The sequence below is a fragment of the Pleuronectes platessa genome, chromosome 3, assembly GCF_947347685.1.
Source record: "Pleuronectes platessa chromosome 3, fPlePla1.1, whole genome shotgun sequence".
NCBI lineage: Eukaryota > Metazoa > Chordata > Actinopteri > Pleuronectiformes > Pleuronectidae > Pleuronectes > Pleuronectes platessa.
The window spans coordinates 5288073-5308953 of NC_070628.1; the positions used below are offsets into that span (position 1 = coordinate 5288073).

At 43.0% G+C, this 20881-nt stretch overlaps 1 protein-coding gene across 3 annotated transcripts; it reads right to left on the minus strand.

Annotated features, from left to right (window-relative positions):
• Positions 1-4103: 4103 nt before the first annotated feature.
• On the minus strand, positions 4104-20178 carry LOC128436778 (MICAL-like protein 2). 3 transcript variants are annotated; one of them, XM_053418629.1, is made up of 17 exons: positions 20036-20178; positions 17511-17559; positions 15534-15675; positions 15256-15443; positions 14280-14407; positions 12774-13576; positions 11996-12503; positions 11428-11651; positions 10915-10978; positions 9923-10044; positions 9747-9811; positions 9458-9581; positions 9189-9282; positions 8461-8534; positions 8253-8367; positions 6973-7019; positions 4104-5467 (listed from the first exon to the last, which is right to left on the minus strand). In XM_053418629.1, the coding sequence occupies exons 1-17, from the start codon at positions 20176-20178 to the stop codon at positions 5400-5402; spliced, it is 2958 nt and encodes a 985-aa protein (XP_053274604.1). In that variant the 3' UTR covers positions 4104-5399. The 3 variants fall into 3 exon arrangements, with proteins under 3 accessions (XP_053274604.1, XP_053274603.1, XP_053274602.1); XM_053418628.1 differs by having other exon boundaries at positions 11996-12273; positions 12340-13576; XM_053418627.1 differs by having other exon boundaries at positions 11996-13576.
• Positions 20179-20881: the final 703 nt, after the last annotated feature.

Sequence of the window (20881 nt, forward strand, 5' to 3'; positions counted from 1 at the left end):
GGTGTTCTTACCAGAACGGAGCCTGGACGTTCTGGTTTCAGTTCGATTCCCTGCAGCAACGAGAGGCTTCAGCATCAAAGCTTAAAAAGTCACACTACAGACAATCAGTCCAGCGACAAACAGACAAACAGACAAAGTTAACAACAAGCTGATGAACACAGGGGGAGCGTCTGGCAGCTTAAGGTGGTGGAGACCAACAACAGAGCTAAAAGCAGAGTGAATAGTTGACTAGCACTGTGTGTAGATTAATATCTTACACATATTTCACATGTGATTACATTAATGTGGTTTCATATATTTCTTACCTGTGAAAAGTAGAATTTTGAACCTTTCCTGAAAAGGTAACACACTCAATTTGTGTGTTTTTACAAAAACTTGACTTAAAAGTTAGAGATAATCTGGATTTTAACTTAAAAGACAAAAATCTATTTCGAGGACTAATATGAGGACTTAGCAGTTCTAGGTCCCCACAACATGTGTAATGCCGAGACGACATATACACAAATATAGACTCACACGTTGTCATGAGCTTCTTTGAAGGACTAAACATAGACTTGCAGACATAGAGGTATTCATGGCTTAGCAGACATGAACACACACTCACACACACACACACACACACACAAACACACCCCCACACACAGATCATTACCCTCCTGGCTTGTCACAGACACTTAGAGAAACACAAAGAGGGAGACATGAACCAAAGTCCTGAAATGATTTTCCCTCCTGTCACCACCACCGAGGAGTGTGTACGTTTAACTGTACATGTGTGTTTGTGTGTGTGTGTGTATTTGTGCGTGTGTATGTGTGTGTGTGTGTGAGACCACAGGCAAAGGGTTTCCACGGGCGACATCCAGAGGTTGTCGAGGGGGTCCCCGGGTTGTGATGGCTTTTCCAGCGTTGTCGTCACAAAGACACACTTATACTGAAACACTGCCGCTTGTCAAAACACGGCGGTGGAGGCGCGGACACACACATATGAGAAAAGCAGGTCAGAAAGCAGCAGACAAACACACACACACACACACACACACACATTGTGTTGCACTGCACAGGCCTTCATCAAACCATCACTGAAATTCACTTTGCTACAGATTCCACATCGGCCTTGTTCCTCTTTTAAAATCTGTGTCAACACTTTTACTCCAACTCGTCTGTGAACAACAGATCCTGCTGAATATAAAGAATCATATATATATGTTTAGTGCAGTGTTAATATTTCCAGATGGATCTTTTACAATAAAGCAGCCGACTGTAGGAAATCAGATTACAGCACTCAGAGCTTCTCGGTCTTCACGACCTCTAACTGTGAGGAAGTCACATAATCACGTTATTATCACGTAATCGTACAAAGAACAACTTTGAGAGCCGGGGTCGGAGGCTGAGTGGAGGCCGGGCAGGTTCCTCCATGTGAAACCATGAAACATTAAACTATTAACACAATATTGGATATTGAACTGGGTTGTCCAGATACTTTTTAGCGTTATTATAAAGCACAGTATTGATCTGATCACAGTGTTGTGAAGCTTTTCATGTTTCCAATAGACTCAGTGTTTCAGTTTTAGCTTCACATCATGTCTCTACGTGGAGCTCAAGAGGTCACAGTGTCAACAACATTAGAAAATAAAGATGGACGACGCGTCTTCACCTCCATCTTGCCCCATTTGGCACCAGGGTCTGAGTGGGAGGGATCGTGGTTTGGAGCCGACGCCCATTACACAGGCTCAACCAATCGGCAGTCAGTCTCAGCTGAAAAATCATTATGTTTTATCCCCATTTTCATAGCATCAAATAAACATAAACATACTTTCTTTTAAACACACGTGCAGAGTGTAGCCTGCTCCCTGATGCAAGAGTCCACTTTATCAATGAGTCTCTTCTGAATCCATTTCTTGTCGTTAGAGGAGGCGGAGTCTAATGGTAACCGCCTGCTCTGATTGGATCGGTGGATCAATCATCCTCTCGTTATCGATTACTTTAAAAAACACAATGATTACATGTAACTTTGTAGGAAAATACAGATATTCGGTGAGAAGTGAAGTTGATTAAAAGTGAGAGTAGCTGAAAATATATCTATGGGAGTAAAGTATAGATACATGAAAAATATACTTGCGTACAGTAACAGAGTAAAAGTACTTGCTGTGTTTAGAACTGTAGAGCAGTGCACCATGGGAGATACTTTCCACACAAGACTTTGTTCAAAAGGTCACAGTAAATCCCCTGAACCTCATTTTACACACCCATTCATCCAAGACAAAAGTAAAACATGATCAAGTAGCGAAGAGGATCCTCAAGTTATGAAAGAAGCTTCTGTTTTACTGTTAACACGATGAGAAGTGTGTGAAACCACCAAACCAACAGGTTTTAGCGTCTGCTCAAGTCGAGTTTCTGCATTTCTCTAAATGGATTAAACAGATCGGAGCTGAGAGTGAAATCACATTATCTGAGCACAGAGTGGAAAGTGTTTAAAACTCTGTGTGAATAATGTGTGAGGCCACTGTGTTATGTTAATGAGCCGCCTCTCAGATGTGTATTTACAGTCCCCGTGTTATAAATGTTCCTCGCCGAGCCGACTTAAAGGAACATTTTCACCCCCGAAGATAAACACGTGCCCGAGTGAAGTGGGGACACGACTGATTCCGACTCACAGCGGTTCCTCACGGTCTGAGGAGGAAATCAACAAAGGTTTTCACACATAACAACAGGAACAGATGTTGCCTTTAGAGAGGAGAAGATTACACACTTTTGTGTTTTCACACTAGAAGATATGGAAAGAAAGAAAGAAACAACAACCAGGAGCTAAAAGTCAATTTCCCTACCCTTTTCCTTTTCTATGTCATTTCGCGCTTTTTCCTCTTTGCCTCAGTAAACGGATATTTTAACCGCGGCAGAGAGAAACAGTTGTTGTGTTGTGTTGTTCTTTGTTTTGCGGTAGATGTACAGATGTTTGTGCCCCTCAGCTTCCTCACATCTGTATCTTTTACATGAGATTGACAACCAGCTGCTGAACTGCTCAGTTTGTGCTCGAACATCTGAAAAATGATTCATGTCATCTTCTATTTTATGTTAATAAAGAAAACATAATTGTGTGTTTGCAGTGTTTTTAAAGGTCAGAAATCTAAATTCAAGTTCCCTTCATGTGGAAGATTAAAGGTTGTGATGATTCACGACTGCAGTGGGAATATTTATTATTTAAAAATAGGGTCCAGAACTATGAGCTACACACAAAAATATATAATTCAAATATAAGGAGGAGAAAAATTAACCATCTGAAAGTATTGAACATTCATGTTAATGTCCATTTAATCTCTATTTCAGCATCATAACTAATAACATACTTATGTAATTGTATATGGCACATTTGATTTGAGGACAACACTTTCATAATAAAGTTATTCAATCTTGAATAACTTGCATAAATGTGATATTTTTCCTTTGCCCCCCGCAAGAAATTATCTAATTCATTGTTAATTAAAAAAATGTTTTAAAGTGTTAATCAAATTCTGATATTTAGATTTTACATACTAAAACCTGGTTGTAACATAGTGACATATTGGATTTAAAAAGTTTGAAGTAGTTTTAATTAAGAAATTGAGTGACTGAAACTCAGCATAATAATATTTGATCAGGCCTTTTGAAAAAAGAAGAAAGAGAAAAGAGGATTGATAGATTTGAGGTGATGTTCTCCTCGGCCCCGAAAAATTAAGAAACTTCCATATATATATAAACTAACTTTTCTTTTGACAATATAAATTAAAAACACATATAATACAATAAACCCTCGTTTCTCCAGCTGTGTCTGACTCAGGCCTGAATCAGTTTCCTGCAGAAGACCAAAGATCTGAAGGTGCCTAAGTGACATGGAAAGGCTCATGCTGCCTCCTGCTGGTGAGACTGAGGAACCGCATCTTCTCTGCAGCAGCTTCACTGTTTTAAATGATCAACTATAAATCCTACTGAGGCTGAAATATTGTTATGACTCGAAAGATATTGAATTAAAAAGAATTCCCGTGTAAAAGAAATAGAGCACTGAGCTGATAACATAAACAAGTCAAGTGTTTATGACTCTTATTTTATGATATAGAGCAACATGATGCAAATTTGTTAAAGTGATTTATTGAAAATCCAGGTCAGTTTCTCCATTTAATTATAAGATCATTGTTAGAACAAACTTTTTACAATATTCACATCCGACAAATATAAAGAGGTCAAGATCTTTTACGTATGTACAACATTACATTTCATTAAGTAGCAACTAATTCTGTTTAAAGCGAGAAGTTTAGTCAAGTATACACATATCATGAAAACATTAAAGGTAATTTAAGCTAAGAAACATTTAACACATGTTCAAATCCAATATGGACCAGTTCTCCCATTTAGTTAAAATTAAAAACTCCTGACCCAGACTGGAATCCTGCGTTTTCTCAAACATGGAAACATTTAAGAACAACACGTGGGAAAGTGACAAAGTAAAAAAGAAAAGAGCAGAACCTGATTTCCAGTGACTTTGTTACACACGTTTCAGTATCAACTCGTCATTATATTGTTTTTAAATGTATGTTAAAGACTTGATTTTACAAATTCTTCTGATTATTCCGACACCACATGAACAATAAGAAAGGCACAGGCAGTTTTTTACAGATCTCAAATAGTTACAGAGATTCATCAAGACACATTTTGAATTTGGATAGAAAGATTACGTCTCCTTAGACTTCCCTTCTTTCTCTGTCTTAATATTTGTACATGTAAAATCGTGTATTCATTTACAAAATGAAGGAAAGGCTGTGAAAAAAGGTCTCAACCACCAGGTAGGGAAACATTACGTCTCGAAAAAAAAAACCTCGTATAAAATAACGATCCAGTTTAAAAAGAGCTCGTCAAAGGTCAGTGCTCGACACAGACTGGTTATTGGCCGAGTGTCATGTTTGTCCCGAAACGTTCCCAGTGAAACACATTAGTGGTTAAAAGGAGAAATGTAGTTTGACGTGAGCAACAACACGAGGGTCAGAGCGCCCGACCTCCGCCATGACTCCTGTTCCCCATTAACTCCCATTAGCATCAGTGTCACTGTACACAGGAAACATTTCAATAAGTAGGGAGACGTTCAGAGGGTGTGTGTGTCTGTGTGGGTGTGTGTGTGAGCATTAAGTAAGCAGATTAAGACGAGAAGGGGATTAAAACTAACAACCGGAGCACTGAACCCCGGCTGGTGAGTCATTATCCCCCTCAACATCATCCATGTGTGTGTGTGTGTGTGTGTGTGTGTGTGTGTGAACGTCAGATCTTTAAGGCTGGTTCGGGTATTTTTCTAAAAGCACTGAATGTGACAGAGCGACTGACAGTGTCCCCTGAATCACTGACATTAAGACGATAACTGACGGAACCTTTGAGAAGCATCATCCCTCCTTCTTGCTGCCCCAGCTGAACAGTTTGGACTTTTTCTTTGGTTTGTCCTTCTTTACGGCTGAGAGAGAGAGAGAGAGAGAGAGAGAGAGAGACATTTAAATGAAAAACAATTAACAGTACTCTTATTTCCTTTTTTTAAACGCAGCTTGAACAGAAATTGTTTCAGTGAGATATGGGAGGCGACTGTGACATCACTGTGACATCACTGTGACATCACTGTGACGTCACTGTGACGTCACCCACTGGTTTCTGAAGCCTCACTTTGGCATTTTGTCCGGCGCCATCTTGGTTTCTGGAAACCAGAAGCAACCATATTTAGAGGATTTGGGGGGTGGAGCCTGATTCGACGCGCACCCACTGGATGATGCTTGCTGTCAATCACACAGTAACACCCCCCCCCCCAATGCATCTGGTGCTTTATCCTCCATTTGACTAAATGAACATCAGGATGTTTTGAAGACGACTTGAAACCAAAGATTTAGAACATGAACTCTTTAGGAAAATGTTTCACTGACGTTATGAAGCAAGTGAGAAGTTGAGTCCTTTTCTCATTGACGTCTATTAAAAACAGTGGAGTCGCCCCCTGCTGGTCAATGACCTCCAGCAGAACGTGGGAAAAAACATGTCTCACTCTCTAAACTCCCTTCTTACATAACGTTTAAAGTTTGTGTGGATGCATCAGTTTAACTCGTTCATGGCTGCAACTCGTTATCAATTAATCTACCAAAGGGTTTCACAATTAATCAATTTGCTATAAGTTCTAATGGAAATGGCGAAAATGTTCAAATCTCTCTTGTCTGTCCGTCCAAAATATTTAGTTTGTGATGAAATAAAATAGATTGAAGACAGGAGAGCAAGTACATTTTCGGTCTGCCCCGTTTACGGCACTTATCTGAGTATTTCCATCAGCCATGTTTTTGAGGAACACGCTGTATGTTGGTAGTAAAGTCTGTGAACTGTGAGCGATACAACACGCGTGTCAACGACCACGTGACCGAGCTCGGAGTGAACTGAGAAACTTTGGCGTTAACTTTATGAATCCATTAAAGTGCGACGGCTGGTCTTTAGCCCACGGTCGGCGTTTCGCTCGCCTGCAACATAACGACCTTTCGCTGAAGTTCAATAAATCTCCAGGATTTCAGCCGCGCTCCGTCGGTCATGAATTGCAAATGAAGGCGGCTTCAACTCTGTTGCATCAGGGGTCAAATTAACCGGCTGCATTATCCATTTGTCTAATAGGAACGCCGCTGACAGAAAGAGAGGCGGCATTTTGTGTGATGCTTTTTTCCATTAGCAGTCATTAGATCAAATGAGATGAAAACATCGCCCAGTGGCAGCCTAACAAATGCAGGTTCACACACGGACACACACACGGACACACACACGGACACACACACACCTTCATAAACCACAATGAGAATTCTATCTACTTCAATTAGTGCCACCAATGATGGAAATCCTCAATTGGATCATTTATAGAGCGACTAAGCTGCAGCGACACCGGGGCTGAGATAAGTAATGAACAGAGCGGGGGGGGGGGGGGGGGGGGGGAGAGACACTCACTGAAATTCATCATCAACTTGTTTAGCTCCTGGTCCTCCTCGTCCTCCCTGAGAAGAAGAGAACGCACAAAGTGAGCAACACAGATCAACAAGTCATTTGTATAGAGTTGACTATGAGACAGGTTTAGTGAGACAGCATAAAATAGAGAAGAGAGCCCCTCAAACATCTTCAAAGATTAAGGACTCTTTAATAATAATAATAATAATAACTATAATTTGGATTTATAAATTGCATTTCAAACAGTATTTAATTTCTGGACTTGAATTTAAATTGCTTGTTTTTTAGGAATGATGTAAACCTGACTAGAAATATTTGGCTTTTTTACTAGATGAACAACTTTGTAAACAATATTCAACCAACAGCTTTTGCATCACTTTGAGATGGAAGTGCTGATATTCTGCTTTAAAAGTGTTTCTGCAAGTTAAATTTAAGACTTTTTAGACCATAATGAATTGATTCTAAAAGCTTTGTCCAGTATAACAGATATAAAGGGAATATCAGAGTCCCAGAATCACTTGCACTTCCCCATAATAGAAGATAAGGTGAAGTAGCCGTGTAAAGAATAAAACTAATAAGTAGTTAATCGGTGTCTTTTCCAAGCTACGTGTCCTCAGATCAGATCTGACCAGGCAGTGTGAGAGACAATCAGTTTATCTGTTAATCTAGTTTGAAATCTGTGTCGCTGAGAAAGAACTACAACACACACAGAGACATAACAAACTACAGCTAAACATTTCTAATTAAAAACTAATTTAAAGTGTATCAGAAGTAGCGTTAAAACAACTTTAACAGTATCAAAACCTACCTTTTATAATAATATATATAAAGTCAATTTCAGATATTTTAATCTTGAACCTTTCTAGACTTTTGTATACCTGCAGAAACCCTGTATAGTTTCCACATCATCTAAAACAGGTAAACAGTAAAAACCTTTGTTAAACCCAGTACAGAGTTCACCATCATATTAGCTATTAGTTAAATCCTTCAAAGTCAACAACACCCAGTGGAGCTGTGGTATTTGTCCAGTCATCGCTCTGTGAGACCGGCTCTGCAGCATAGTTCACCTCTTTCTAGTTTCACTGGGTTTTTGCTTTGAGTCAAAAACACGATGACTTGTTTTGAAGTCTCGTTAAACTTGTTCTGTTTATCCTTGAATAAAAAAACGTCCTGACTCAGAATCATGTTCTGAAACCTGGAGACTCGAGTCCGTCCTCGTTCAGACTTTTCTCTCTCGTGCACAACTTCCTGTTCTCTCTTCTGTGACTTCTGTAAAAACCCACCTGAGCCTGTCCTCGTCCAGCCCGTCCACGATGGCGTTTCTGTCGTTGACGATCTCCACCAGCTTGTCCATCAGCTCCTTCTCCCTCTTTCTGTCCATGGCTGTTTTCAGGCGGTCTGCACGCACATGTAAACAAACATATATAAATACACATGTATGTTTCTTTTTCTAAGACTGCTGAAGTGTGTTGTGTTCTCTGATGACCTCACCTGGTTTGTCAATCAGTCTCCTGAGCTCCAGCTCAACACTGGGCTGCTGCTCCTCCAGGTCCTGAGTTTTTCCTCTTCACAAACACACACAAGCGTCTTACTGTTACTTCCTTGGTTCAACACATATTTATTCACATGGGCCGCACACGTTAATGCCTGAACAGGTTCGATGCAGTTTAAATCTAAACATCCTCTGTTGTTGAAATGAACCAATCAGAGGATCTGTGTGTGTTTTAATGACAATCTGTCGAAGAAGTAATTACAAGGCACATTTTCTTCTTTTTGTCACTGAAATGTCAATCCAATGAAAAGACCAAGAGCTTGTGTGAGAGCATCAATAATCCTCTCCTGTCTGTTATTCAGCTCGAGGCCAAAGGTTCCTACTGGAGACATGAATCTTTATGAAGGGGGAAAGGACACATCTCCTTTAATATGTCTGCGTATGATTTTCAGTTGAGGATTAATGCACGTTTGGTTTTATTGTGACTTAAATCAAATGATTGGTTGCAGTCTTTTCACAGAACTGGTCGCAGCATCCTGCTTCTCTCTGCAGCCAGTGGGCAGCGATGTGACAACCCGCTGGGGGACGGAGAGGGAGGACACTGGGAATTCAAACTGTCAACCTTCTGGCCGCAAGTCTGTCTCACTAATCACGAAAAAAGTGTACTGCCCCCTTTTCTAAGTGTGTGTGTGTGTGTGTGTGTGTGTGTGTGTGTGTGTGTACTCACATGTAAACCAGTTCAGACTCCCGGCGCATGGCCACCTGCTTGTTCCTGATCAAGTTGAACCACTCGACCATGACCTCATCCTCATCTTCACCCTCTGACACACACACAGACACACACAAACAAATACACAAACACAGTTAATTCCAGATACACACCCAAAAATCTGCTGAATCTTTTTTCACACCATATTCTGACTTCAGGAGGCTCACAGTGTGTGTGGTGTGTGTGTGTGTGTGTGTGTGTGTTTGTGGTGTGTGTGTTCATCTCACCTTCCTCGCTGCTGCGGAGCTTCACCTCCAGCTCCACTCCTCTTCTCTCCAACTCGTTCAAGCTGTCTTCAATGCTCTGAAGCTCCTTCATGATGTCCTCTTTAGGAATGTAGTCTGGCTTCATCTACACACACACACACAGACACACACACACACACATGCCCTCATTAGGAGACGTCCTTCGGTCCCATTCCATTTAGTTTGACGCCTGGAGGCTTGTTCAGAGGACTGATATCTATGAGTGTGTGTAATTCGGTGCAGTTGGAGTTTTTCCTGTGCGGTTCAGTACCTTCGAAGTCTTTGACTCCGACTTGGTGCCGTTTGTGGTTTGGTCTCTCGGAACATTCTGAAATCCTGAGAAGACAAAACACCAAAAGACATAATAAAACCGTTAGAGAGAGAGAGAGAGTTCTTTAGGGATTCATGTTTTTGTCCAGTTCCTCAGACAGAAGACCAGGTTCTCACCCTTCCATGGAGGCGACGTGACAGGGACACTCGGGGCAGAACCATGAGAGGCAGGCCCGGCAGAGGGCTCTGAGTTCTGGGGCTTTCCAGCTCCGTTCGCCCACGGTGGAGGAGCAGCAGGTCTGTGGGCGGAGGAGTCACAATAAAAAAGTCTCCATTGGCAGTTTAACCTGTTTATCAAATCAGGACCCAGGAGTCTTTTTGTGGTGATTCACGGGAGCGAGAGGGAAAGGTCACGCGGGGAGAGGAACTCTGAGCACCGAGCATATGTCGCGCCGCGGAGGACTCTGCTCGGCGCTGACACCATTTGGGGCTCGCACGCATGCGGTGGAAGAGGAGGCCTGACTGCTGACGGGGGCCGAGCCATTTGGAGGAGCAGCAGGTATGGGCTTCCTGTGGGAGGGAGGAAGGGAGGGAGGGAGGGAGGGAGGGAGGAGTGGAATCAAAGGATGGATGGATGGACAGCACGTCAGAGGGAAAAAGCTGCGCGATAACAAACCCGGGATATGTTCTCATCATCTGGCTTCACTGAAACTGACACCTGTCATCCTGATAGAAGACTGTGAATAATAAATAGATGAGCAGAGGATGTTTACTAAGCTCATTGTGAACATGTGATAGAAACGTTAAAGTGATGTCAGAGGAGGGAAGAGAAGTTGTTATAACCCCTGAAGTTGTTGTTCTGGTATTTGCAAAGGTGGGGTTAGGGGTCACTTTGTATTACACTTTATATGCACAGCAGCACGGGGGGGGGGGGGGGGGGGGGTTCTGAACAGCTTTGTCTCTCAGTGGAAAGGGAAGGAGGGGATAGGAAGTTACACTCGTTAAAATCCACACACATTTCCTCTCTGGTGATTTACATGTTTCTTTGTAGGACTGAAGAGTTAAACCACAGGTCCTGCTTCAGGCCCCATGCACAGACTCACCCTGTTGTTCTGGAGTCAAACCAGAAAACCCAGCACAATGTGACAAGGTCAATAAAACAAACTCACTTTGTGTCTTTGGCGACGGGTTTGAGCTTCGACCTCCAGTCTGCAGGGGACTCCTTCTCCGACGCTGCTCACCACAGAGACAAATCAACAGAAACAGGAGGTTTTTCACTCTCATCCTTATTCACGGGGACAAAATGCTGCAAAGTCAAACGTCCCAGGGAGAGAAAGAAGATATTAGAGGTTCCCCATTAAAGATGACCTGCTGCGTGTTTGGACTCGAACAGCAACTCTCGGGGAGCGACATGAAGATAATCACCGGAGAGGAACCGGCAGCTCCTCGACACATTAGTAAGAGCACACAGGGTGACGGGATGAAATGACTTTAGAATGACGAGGAGGTGTCATTGATGAAGCCTCTGAATTATGAATGAATTAAGCAAATTGGAGAGGGAGCCACGAGTCGTCTGATTATTTATTTTTATTGCCTCTGCAGCACAAGAAGCGCAGCCTGACATCGTACAATTATAGCTGCGTGTGTTTCATCAGGTTAAAGATCAACCTGAGTGAATCTACCTGAGGGGCTGGGTGAGGGGCTGCGAGGCTTCGGGTCCCCTCTCTCTGGAGTTCTGGTTCTCAGTCCCCCCCTGGAGGCCGGGGTCGGGGTAGAGGTCGGGGTCGGGGTAGAGGTCGGGGGGTCCACAGGCATCAGGTCAGCGAGGAGCGACGGGTTGGCTCTCAGCTTCACCCTCCCTCTGACTCCCCCCGTCTCCTTCTTAGGAGTCTCCACCTGAGCAGGTCTGATTAGAGGCGACAAAGTATTATTATTATCATTATTAATATTATTATTACTGCCATCATTCACCACTAGAGGTCACACTGAGTTGAGACACAGCTATGGACTGTATATAAAGAGTGGAGGATAGGTTAGCTCCCCAAAAGGGAAGCCACAGCGTCCTGATCGCCCCCTGGTGGCTGGCTGAAGAATATTTCATAAACCCTGCCTCCTCCATGTTAGTGGTTTGACATTTTTTGTTATTTTCGGCAGTTATCATCACATGATGTTGGTTTGAGTTTTTTTTCAGGTAAGTTTGTATGTAATCCTTTCTTTGACGTGTGATGTGTGTGTTTGAGGTTTAATTACTTGTCGGGTTTCTTCAGCAAAGCACTCGTCCATGTTGGTTGGCTGCTGCTGCTGCTGTTGTTGTTCTCCTCGGTCTGTTTCTTGGAAATGAAAGCTGCTGCTACTGCTGCTGCTGCTTTCGTCTTGTTGCTTTCACCGTCTTCTGGTTTCGAACAAACCTTTCCTTCTCCTCCACCTGCTGCTTTAGCTCTGTCTCCCCCTTTATCCAGGTTTGGAGTTGTTTCCTTTTTGCCGGAGATGAAAGCTGCTGCTGCTGCTTTTGTCTTGTAGCTTTCAGTGTCTTCTGGTTTAAAACTCACTTTTCCTCCTCCACCTGCTGCTGATTTCATCTTGTTGCTTTCAGCGTCTTCTGGTTTAAAACTCACTTTTCCTCCACCTGCTGCTTTTGTCTTGTTGTTTTCACCATCTTCTGGTTTAAAACTCACTTTTCCTCCTCCACCTCCACCTGCTGCTTTTGTCTTGTTGTTTTCAGCGTCTTCTGGTTTAAAACTCACTTTTCCTCCTCCACCTCCACCTGCTGCTTTTGTCTTGTTGTTTTCAGCGTCTTCTGGTTTAAAACTCACTTTTCCTCCACCTGCTGCTTTCGTCTTGTAGCTTTCAGCGTCTTCTGGTTTAAAACTCACTTTTCCTCCTCCACCTGCTGCTGCTGCTTTCATCTTGTTGTTTTCAGCGTCTTCAGGTTTAAAACTAAATTTTCCTCCACCACCTGCTGCTGCTGCAGCTTTCGTCTTGTTGCTTTCAGCGTCTTCTGGTTTAAAACTAAATTTTCCTCCTCCACCTGCTGCTTTCGTCTTGTTGCTTTCATCATCTTCTGGTTTAAAACTCACTTTTCCTCCTCCACCTGCTGCTGCTGCTGCTGCTTTCGTCTTGATGTTTTCAGCATCTTCTGGTTTAAAACTCACTTTTCCTCCACCTGCTGCAGCTTTCATCTTGTTGCTTTCACCATCTTCTTGTTTCGAACTCACCTTTCCTCCTCCACCTGCTGCTTTAGCTCTGTCTCCACCTTTATCCAGGTTTGGAGTCATTACATTTTTGCCGGCACCACCACCGATATTTACAACCACAGTCACAGCCTGACCTGCCGCGGCCTCCTGGACTTTACCGCTCACATTCACTGGTTTATCTATGTCCATGTCGATGGTTGTGGTCTTTTTCTCTTCGTTGTCATTGTTGCTGTTGGACTGGAAGAACTTGAACCTGGACTTCCCCGTCTTGGCTGCTGTGGTGGAGGTGCGGGGGGCAGCAACGGGCCTGGGGCTGATGGAGGTGGTTGGAGTGACGGTAGATTCACCAGTAGTCGGTGGAGCTGCAGGTTTGGAGACAGGCGGCGTGGGAGTTTCTTTAGCAGCGGAAGAGACGCCTAAATGAGGCCGGTAAGGAGGCATGGGGGAAACCGTGGTGGACAAGGTGGAAGGAGGGCTGGGTTTCTCCGTCAGCCATGTTGGCCCCAGTCTGGAGGAGGCTTGGGGAGGAGTGGTTATGCTGGCTTTAGTCGTGTCGGGTAGAGGAGCGAATTTGGACACAGGGTTGTTTGTGGGTAAATCTCTGAGTGCTGTCAATGTGTTTGCAGAGGACAGAGACCTGAAAGACAGGAAGCACAACACACATAAACATCACAGTCATGACTTTTTTACAATTCCTGCTACAAACTTCACAGTCGATCTGCACAACGCTAAAGTGTGAGCTCCTGTTGCTGTCATTTTAGTTTGAATAAAGCCCTTAACATGATTATTATTCTATTAACTCTGGACAATAGGTAAAATTGAGATTACATGGAGAGTTGAGTTCTATTTTAACTTTTTGAAAAGCATAAGATACAAAACATTCATTCATTCATTTAGTTATTGCTCTAAGGGACTTTATTAATAATAATAAAGTCAGAGTGATTCATAAACATAAAATGAATAGCTGAAATGAAACTGTCAATGTTAAAACAGGAAACAAATGTGAAATATATTCTATGTAAAAACGACAAATTAAATAAAGTCATTTCTAAATTAATTTTGTAATTCTGCTCTTAATAATTTATCGATTAATTGCTTTACAGAATAGGGAATCAGTCTCTCTTTCAGTTAAATTTAATTATTTAAATACATTTTTCAATTAATTATTTAAGACTAAATTATAATCCTCTATTAGATTTACCAATTCATTAACTGGTTTTAATTAAAAATATCATTTCAACCTGTAATTGCTCTGCAGACACAGATTATAGATCATCAAGATAACTTGTATAAATTATGAAAACTTATTTTCTTTATGTTCATGTTAGTCAGTCTCTTACTTTGCACAGCTCCTGTGGTAGAGCTTCCCTTCCACTAGGTGTCGCTGCACCAAGTGAACGTGCTTGTCACAGGATGCACACTTGTTACTCAGGGTTCCTGTTTGATGGGATCGCTCCACCGGGACGTCCTGGAAGAGGGTGAGAGAGGGGGGGGAGAGGGGGGAGGGAGGTGGGAGAGAGGGTGAAGGAGAGAACATCGAGTTGAAATGACAACTTCCTCAATGACCAATTTATCAGCAGACTTTACTGTAACTGATCTGAGGCAAGTTGGGGATTTTTTTGTTAAATTTGTAAGAGGCCTCTTTAGGTATTAATGTCATGAAGTGAACGTCAGCATTCATCATCACTTCATTGCAAAATCAACCTTTTTTTTTTTTTTTACTTTTGAGGGAAACTCAAGTTTCACCATCTTGAGCCGTTTCAGACATGAACTCTGGAAAAGGTCGGGAGCTTCTCCGGTGATTTACTTTCACACTTGAAAAGCACAGAATGTTTTATTGGATGTAACGGTGCCAATTATACAGCAGTATAATTAAAATGTATTTAATTTCTTTGTATATAGTTATTACCTGGCCTGCACTGTCACTGGGGAACGTTTTGTTCTCCTATGTCCACTTATAAGGTTGAATCTCCTGCTTCGATTCTCCCCCTTTCCATCAAATAAATCACAGCGCTGGATAGAACCAGTTACATCAGCATCTTCTACGATTTGTATTGTTTTTATCTCTCTCAGTTTTGCCGTGTTAGAATCGTCATCATCGCTCTCACTGACTCATGGTGAATTCTCTGGACATTTTCCTGGTGGATTCTCAGATAGACTCACTCGGACATTCCGGAGAATGTCCTGCAGCGACTGAATCAGACAGTTACACATACAGCCCCTCTGGATTGTTACAGGAGATTACCCAGAGTTCAGTTCAGGTCTGACAGCAGCTGTAGTTGTGTTTATTTGAAGTATCCATGCAGCAACATTTACCTTTGTGACGTTCCTGCTTGGTTTCGGGGAGGGAGGAGGCCTGTTGAAGAGGGAAGAGCGGGGAGGGCTGTTCTCTTTGGCAGGCTTGGACGAGGGGAACACCTTCGCCACCACCGCCTGGTTCTTCTTCCCAGAGGGTTCATCTGTGGCGGCCTCGGCCGGACGCTTAATGGCTGCCATTCCACCGACTGTGTGCAAACACGAAGACAGATCAGACGAGGGAGAGCGGGGGGGAGAGTGGGGGACACAGTGAGACCCAGCGAGACATAGGTACTCACTCGGGGAGCGTCCGTGGAAGTAGTTGTAGTACTGTGAGACGTAGGTCAGGATACTGAGGCGGTCGGGAACCTTCATGGCCACCATGTCTTCTGCGTCCAACAGAGCCGGGATCCCCAGCTCCTCATCCGCCACCTTGAAGGCCTGAAGAGAACATGGACAGGAACAGAGGAGGCTCAGGAGGGAGTCTTCAGAAAAACTGGCCAAAGATGGAAGTGCATCAGTAAATCAAATGAGAGGAGAGCGTCTCATTCGGCAGGAGCTCGGGGACGTCCCCACATCTTCACATAATTCAGGCAAAGACGTCTGTTAATGATATTCAAAGGGATGTGTCCCCCCCAGAAAGTTTGACGGACGCTTCTTTGGCAGAATCTGAATAGTTTTTATGTCTGAACCTTAGAAAAGTGTTGAATTCCCACAGAAAGTCCCGATAAGTCAATATCACTTCATGACAGAAACATTGCACCTCTAATGAACCTCCCACTGATGCTGTGAAGGAATTCAACCCTTTCTTCTCTGGGATTTATTGTTGACTTCCCACTTGTGCACCAGGTGTCCAGTGAATTTGGATGTGGGCATATTGTTATAAGGTCCCATCCATGTCTGTGCTGGTGCTCCTTCACATCAGCAGCTAAATAGCCTCAGTTCAGGCCACAGAGTCAATCAGCAGCTCTTGTGTTGAGGGAGCAGCAAAGTGAGTCAGGAATTTCCCAAACTCTCATACAGCGATTCCATGGAAGCAGAAAGAAAAACATCTGTCAGAGGCAGGATTTACTTTATCAGGAATCATTGATCATAAAGAACAATGTTGACTCTGCTGCGCCCTTTGATACTGTAATCTCTCTCACGTCTCTTGTCTTTATATTCAAACGCCTATTACAAGAAAACGGTGTCGGACAAACTTTCTGCACTTTTTTAATTATTCTATCACAGTTCAGGATTCAGAGTCTAGTCATGAAAAAACCCAGAGATAAAATCAAAGTGTTTCAAAATCAACAAAGCAGCAAAAAGACCTGAGTTTGGCAACGACTCTTCTACTTTGTGATTTTGAAAATCCCCTGTTGCCCAACATCAAGTGTTAGTGATGCAATAGACACAACAGACAGGTAGGAACTATTCATCGCTGCAAGGTTTTACTTTCATCACTGATAGATTATGACTTTACTTATTTGTACTTTACTGAATAAAAAGTCAGAAAACTTCTCTCATAAGACGAAGGCTTCGTGTTACTTGTAAAGGCCAAACGGGTGATATACATGTTCATTCTCCTTATCGACCACACTAAGCAGTTCACAGTACAATTCAGTAAAGGAATCACGATTTACTTGCTTAGAATTGATTTCACGCTCTATTTCACCATCAGTTTCCTGTTCCTCTGCTTTACGTGGGCCAACGCCATGCTGCTATTGGCTGAGGGAGACAGTGATAAACCCTCATTTATCAAAATACTACATCTGAGGTCGAGAGATATTGAATTAAGTGATTCTGCTGCTGATAGAATTAAGATAAATGCCCAAAATTTCATGGTAATCGCTCGGTCATTTCTATACATGAAGGGGCAGTTGTGGGTCAGGATGGAGGGGACTAACCCGAAAGTCAGTGGTTCAATTCCTGGCTTCTACAGTTCACCAGTGCCGAAGTGTCATTGTGCAAGATACTGTACGAACGTGTGTGTGAGGGGGAGAATGGAAATTGTACTGGAAAGGTGCTATATTTAAATACAGTCCATTTAAAAAAGCCGCAAATATCAACCTGCTGGTGGCGCTAGAGGACAAGTCAGGAGACCATCCGAGTTATTAAGATTCATTTGCTGTCTGTACGAAAAACTTCAAATCAATATTTTCCGTCTCCTTATCGTAATGGAAGTGTTTTGATTAACTGGAGAATCAGGATCAATAATCATCCTTTACCGAACCTTGTGATTATACATGGAAACAAAAATGTCAGATGTCAAAATCCAGAGCGTGAACCAGCCTCACCAGTTTGTTGTTGTCGTAGACATTGTCCTTCTTCAGCGACTCAAAATCGCTGCAACAGAGAACGAAAAAAACATGAGTGAGAAAACACATGTGACCCAACTTCCCCCCATGATGCATGTGTTTACAATCAGTCTGCAGCAGAACATGTGTAACGTAGTCACTCTCAGAACCTTTACTTCTGCATATTTCATGACTGTGACACCAGTTGCATGAATCACTGATCACACGCTCCCAAACTGAAACCAACACGGAGCTCAGACCACAGTCGTCTCAGTCATGGAGGTGGATACTTGCAGTAACTCAGCCTGTAATCAGTTTGTTGCTTCTGTACACCTTCATATACATGAAACGGGCCCTCGTGCTCCTCTGGCTGTGGGTAAGAACTGGAGCAGACACATCTGGAGCGGCTGTGTCTTCATAGCAAGCCACCATAAACCCCCTAGAACCAATCTCACGGGTCCGAGTGAGACAGGACAAAGTTCAACCAAAGATGATGATCTAATCTAATGTGGAGTAAATATTAACTGCGACTCGCTGAAGGTAATGTTCCTGAAAATATTTCAGAGGAAAAGCAAAAGCAAAAACCTTTTCAAAGACATTGATGTGACTGGTTTCAGGTTGAGACAGATGTCAGACATGTCGATACTAAGATGTTTATGGAGCATTCTCTAGTTTATCTTCACAAATATGAGGATCTGCTGCTATTATCGGTTTTATATTACTGTCAGATGAATATCTTTGAGATTTCTCATTATTTCCAGACATTTGAGCTAAAATGATCAATTTGATCAAAATGAATCATCAGATCAATTGATCCTGGTCATTATGGTTCTTCATAAGCTAATTTGAAAGGTATAGTATATATTTAGACACGAGAAAGCAGAGACCAACTTCTTTCAACACGGACTCCAGAATGAAAAGTTCAGTTTGTAGAATTCAGTGACATCTAGTGGTGAAGTGTCATGTTGCAGCAAGAGAACCTTTGCGAACCTTCAGTTGTCATTCAAACTCAAAAGGTTTGGTTTGTCCAGTCTGGGCTACTGTAAAAAACAATGGCGGCCTCAGTAGAGAGGACACGCTCTTGATGTAAATACAAAGTATTTAAATATAAAGGGTCCACTCTAGAGTAAAGAAAACAACAATTTGTACAATTTAAGCGAAACAAACTTCTGAAAACGTCGCTAGGATCATTGTATATTTAATTTCTGCCAAAACATCTATTTCACCAAATTCTTACACACTGGAACTTTAAAATCCATGCAGACCCCCCCTGGGGCCCCATCTGCAGACTGGTCCCTTTGCTCTCCAGCTCAGCCCCTGCTCTTCCTGAAGTACCATGAAGTTTGTTCTCTAACCATGAAGCTTGTTCTCTCACCATGAAGCTTGTTCTCTGACCAGGAAGCTTGTTCTCTAACCATGAAGCTTGTTCTCTAACCAGGAAGCTTGTTCTCTGACCATGAAGCTTGTTCTCTGACCATGAAGCTTGTTCTTTAACCATGAAGCTTGTTCTCTGACCATGAAGCTTGTTCTTTAACCATGAAGCTTGTGCTCTAAACATAAAGCTTGTTCTCTGACCATGAAGTTTGTTCTCTAACCATGAAGCTTGTTCTTTAACCATGAAGCTTGTTCTCTGACCATGAAGCTTATTTTTTAACCATGAAGCTTGTTCTCTAACCATGAAGCTTGTTCTCTGACCATGACGTTTGTTCTCTGACCATGAAGCTTGTTCTTTAACCATGAAGCTTGTTCTCTGACCATGAAGCTTGTTCTCTGACCATGAAGCTTGTTCTCTGACCATGAAGTTTGTTCTCTGACCATGAAGCTTGTTCTTTAACCATGAAGCTTGTTCTCTGACCATGAAGCTTGTTCTCTAACCATGAAGCTTGTTCTCTGACCATGAAGCTTGTTCTCTGACCATGAAGCTTGTTCTCTAACCATGAAGCTTGTTCTCTGACCATGAAGCTTGTTCTCTGACCATGAAGCTTGTTCTCTGACCATGAAGTTTGTTCTCTGACCATGAAGCTTGTTCTTTAACCATGAAGCTTGAGCTCTAAACATAAAGCTTGTTCTCTGACCATGAAGTTTGTTCTCTGACCATGAAGCTTGTTCTCTGACCATGAAGCTTGTTCTCTGACCATGAAGCTTGTTCTCTAACCATGAAGCTTGTTCTCTGACCATGAAGCTTGTTCTCTGACCATGAAGTTTGTTCTCTGACCATGAAGCTTGTTCTCTAACCATGAAGCTTGTTCTCTGACCATGAAGCTTGTTCTCTGACCATGAAGCTTGTTCTCTGACCATGAAGTTTGTTCTCTGACCATGAAGCTTGTTCTTTAACCATGAAGCTTGAGCTCTAAACATAAAGCTTGTTCTCTGACCATGAAGTTTGTTCTCTAACCATGAAGTTTGTTCTCTAACAACAAACTTCAGCTGAAGTCAGACACCAGTCATGGAAGTAAAACCAGCACAGACTCGCTCTTCCTCCTCCAGTGAACCTCCAGCGGCTCCGTCGGTGGCTCAGTACTCACATGAGCTCAGGTCTGTGTCTGTGGATGAGGGCGCAGAAAGCCAGGCCGTCCCTGAACGACGTGGTCATGTTGGTGATGGCCACGTCCCGGTAGCCCTCGCACCGGAGCCGGCACCACTGCTGCAGCGCCTTGACGGCCGACATCCCGCCGGAGCTCCGAGCCGCACACGAGCCGCTGCCGGAGCCGAGTGAGAGCGCTGCTGCGCCGCGGAGCTGAGAGCGAGCGTCCGCCTCTGTCCCAACCCCCCCTCCAGAGGCAGCCTCCACAAAGTTTCCAGAGCAGGAGAGTGAGGGAGTGTGTGAGTGAGTGTGTGTCTCTCAGTGTGTGTCTGTGTGTGTGTGTGTGAGAGAGAGAGAGAGAGAGTATGTGTGTGTGTGGGAATCGACAACAGAAAGTGGAAAGAAATGGGACGTGACACCTGTGAAAGGTCGATGATGACGTTGCATGGGTGGAGTTCCACCTTTCCTCTTCTTTAACTCTTTCTCAGGATCCGTATGTGTGTGTGTGTGTGTGTGTGTGTGTGTGTTTGTGTGTGTGTGTGTGTTTGTGTGTGTGTGTGTGCGTGTGTGTGCGTGTGTGTGACTGTTTATCTTCTAATATATTTTTGTTTGTATTGTACCCTAACACATTTTATATTGTTTGGACACAGATATTTATTCTGTTTGTGTAAATAAACCAATTAACAAACTGTGTGTGTGTGTGTGTGTGTGTGTGTGTGTGTGTGTGTGTGTGTGTGTGTGTGTGTGTCTGTGTTTGTGTCCTAAACATGTAGAACTAAGTCATGTATGAGGTCATGAGGTCACACCCTTCAGGTGATTCTTACCAGAGCCACCAAACCAGAACATG

What these genes read in the sequence shown, in the direction of transcription:
- LOC128436778 (XM_053418627.1), bottom strand. Translation starts at nt 20,178, where the DNA reads ATGTCGGCCGTCAAGGCGCTGCAGCAGTGGTGCCGGCTCCGGTGCGAG. An exon ending in CGGAGTCAAAGACTTCGAAG is followed by an intron (nt 9,582 to 9,746) that starts GTACTGAACCGC and finishes GTGTGTGTGTAG; the next exon opens with ATGAAGCCAGACTACATTCC. An exon ending in GAGTCTGAACTGGTTTACAT is followed by an intron (nt 8,535 to 9,188) that starts GTGAGTACACAC and finishes GTGTTTGTGAAG; the next exon opens with AGGAAAAACTCAGGACCTGG.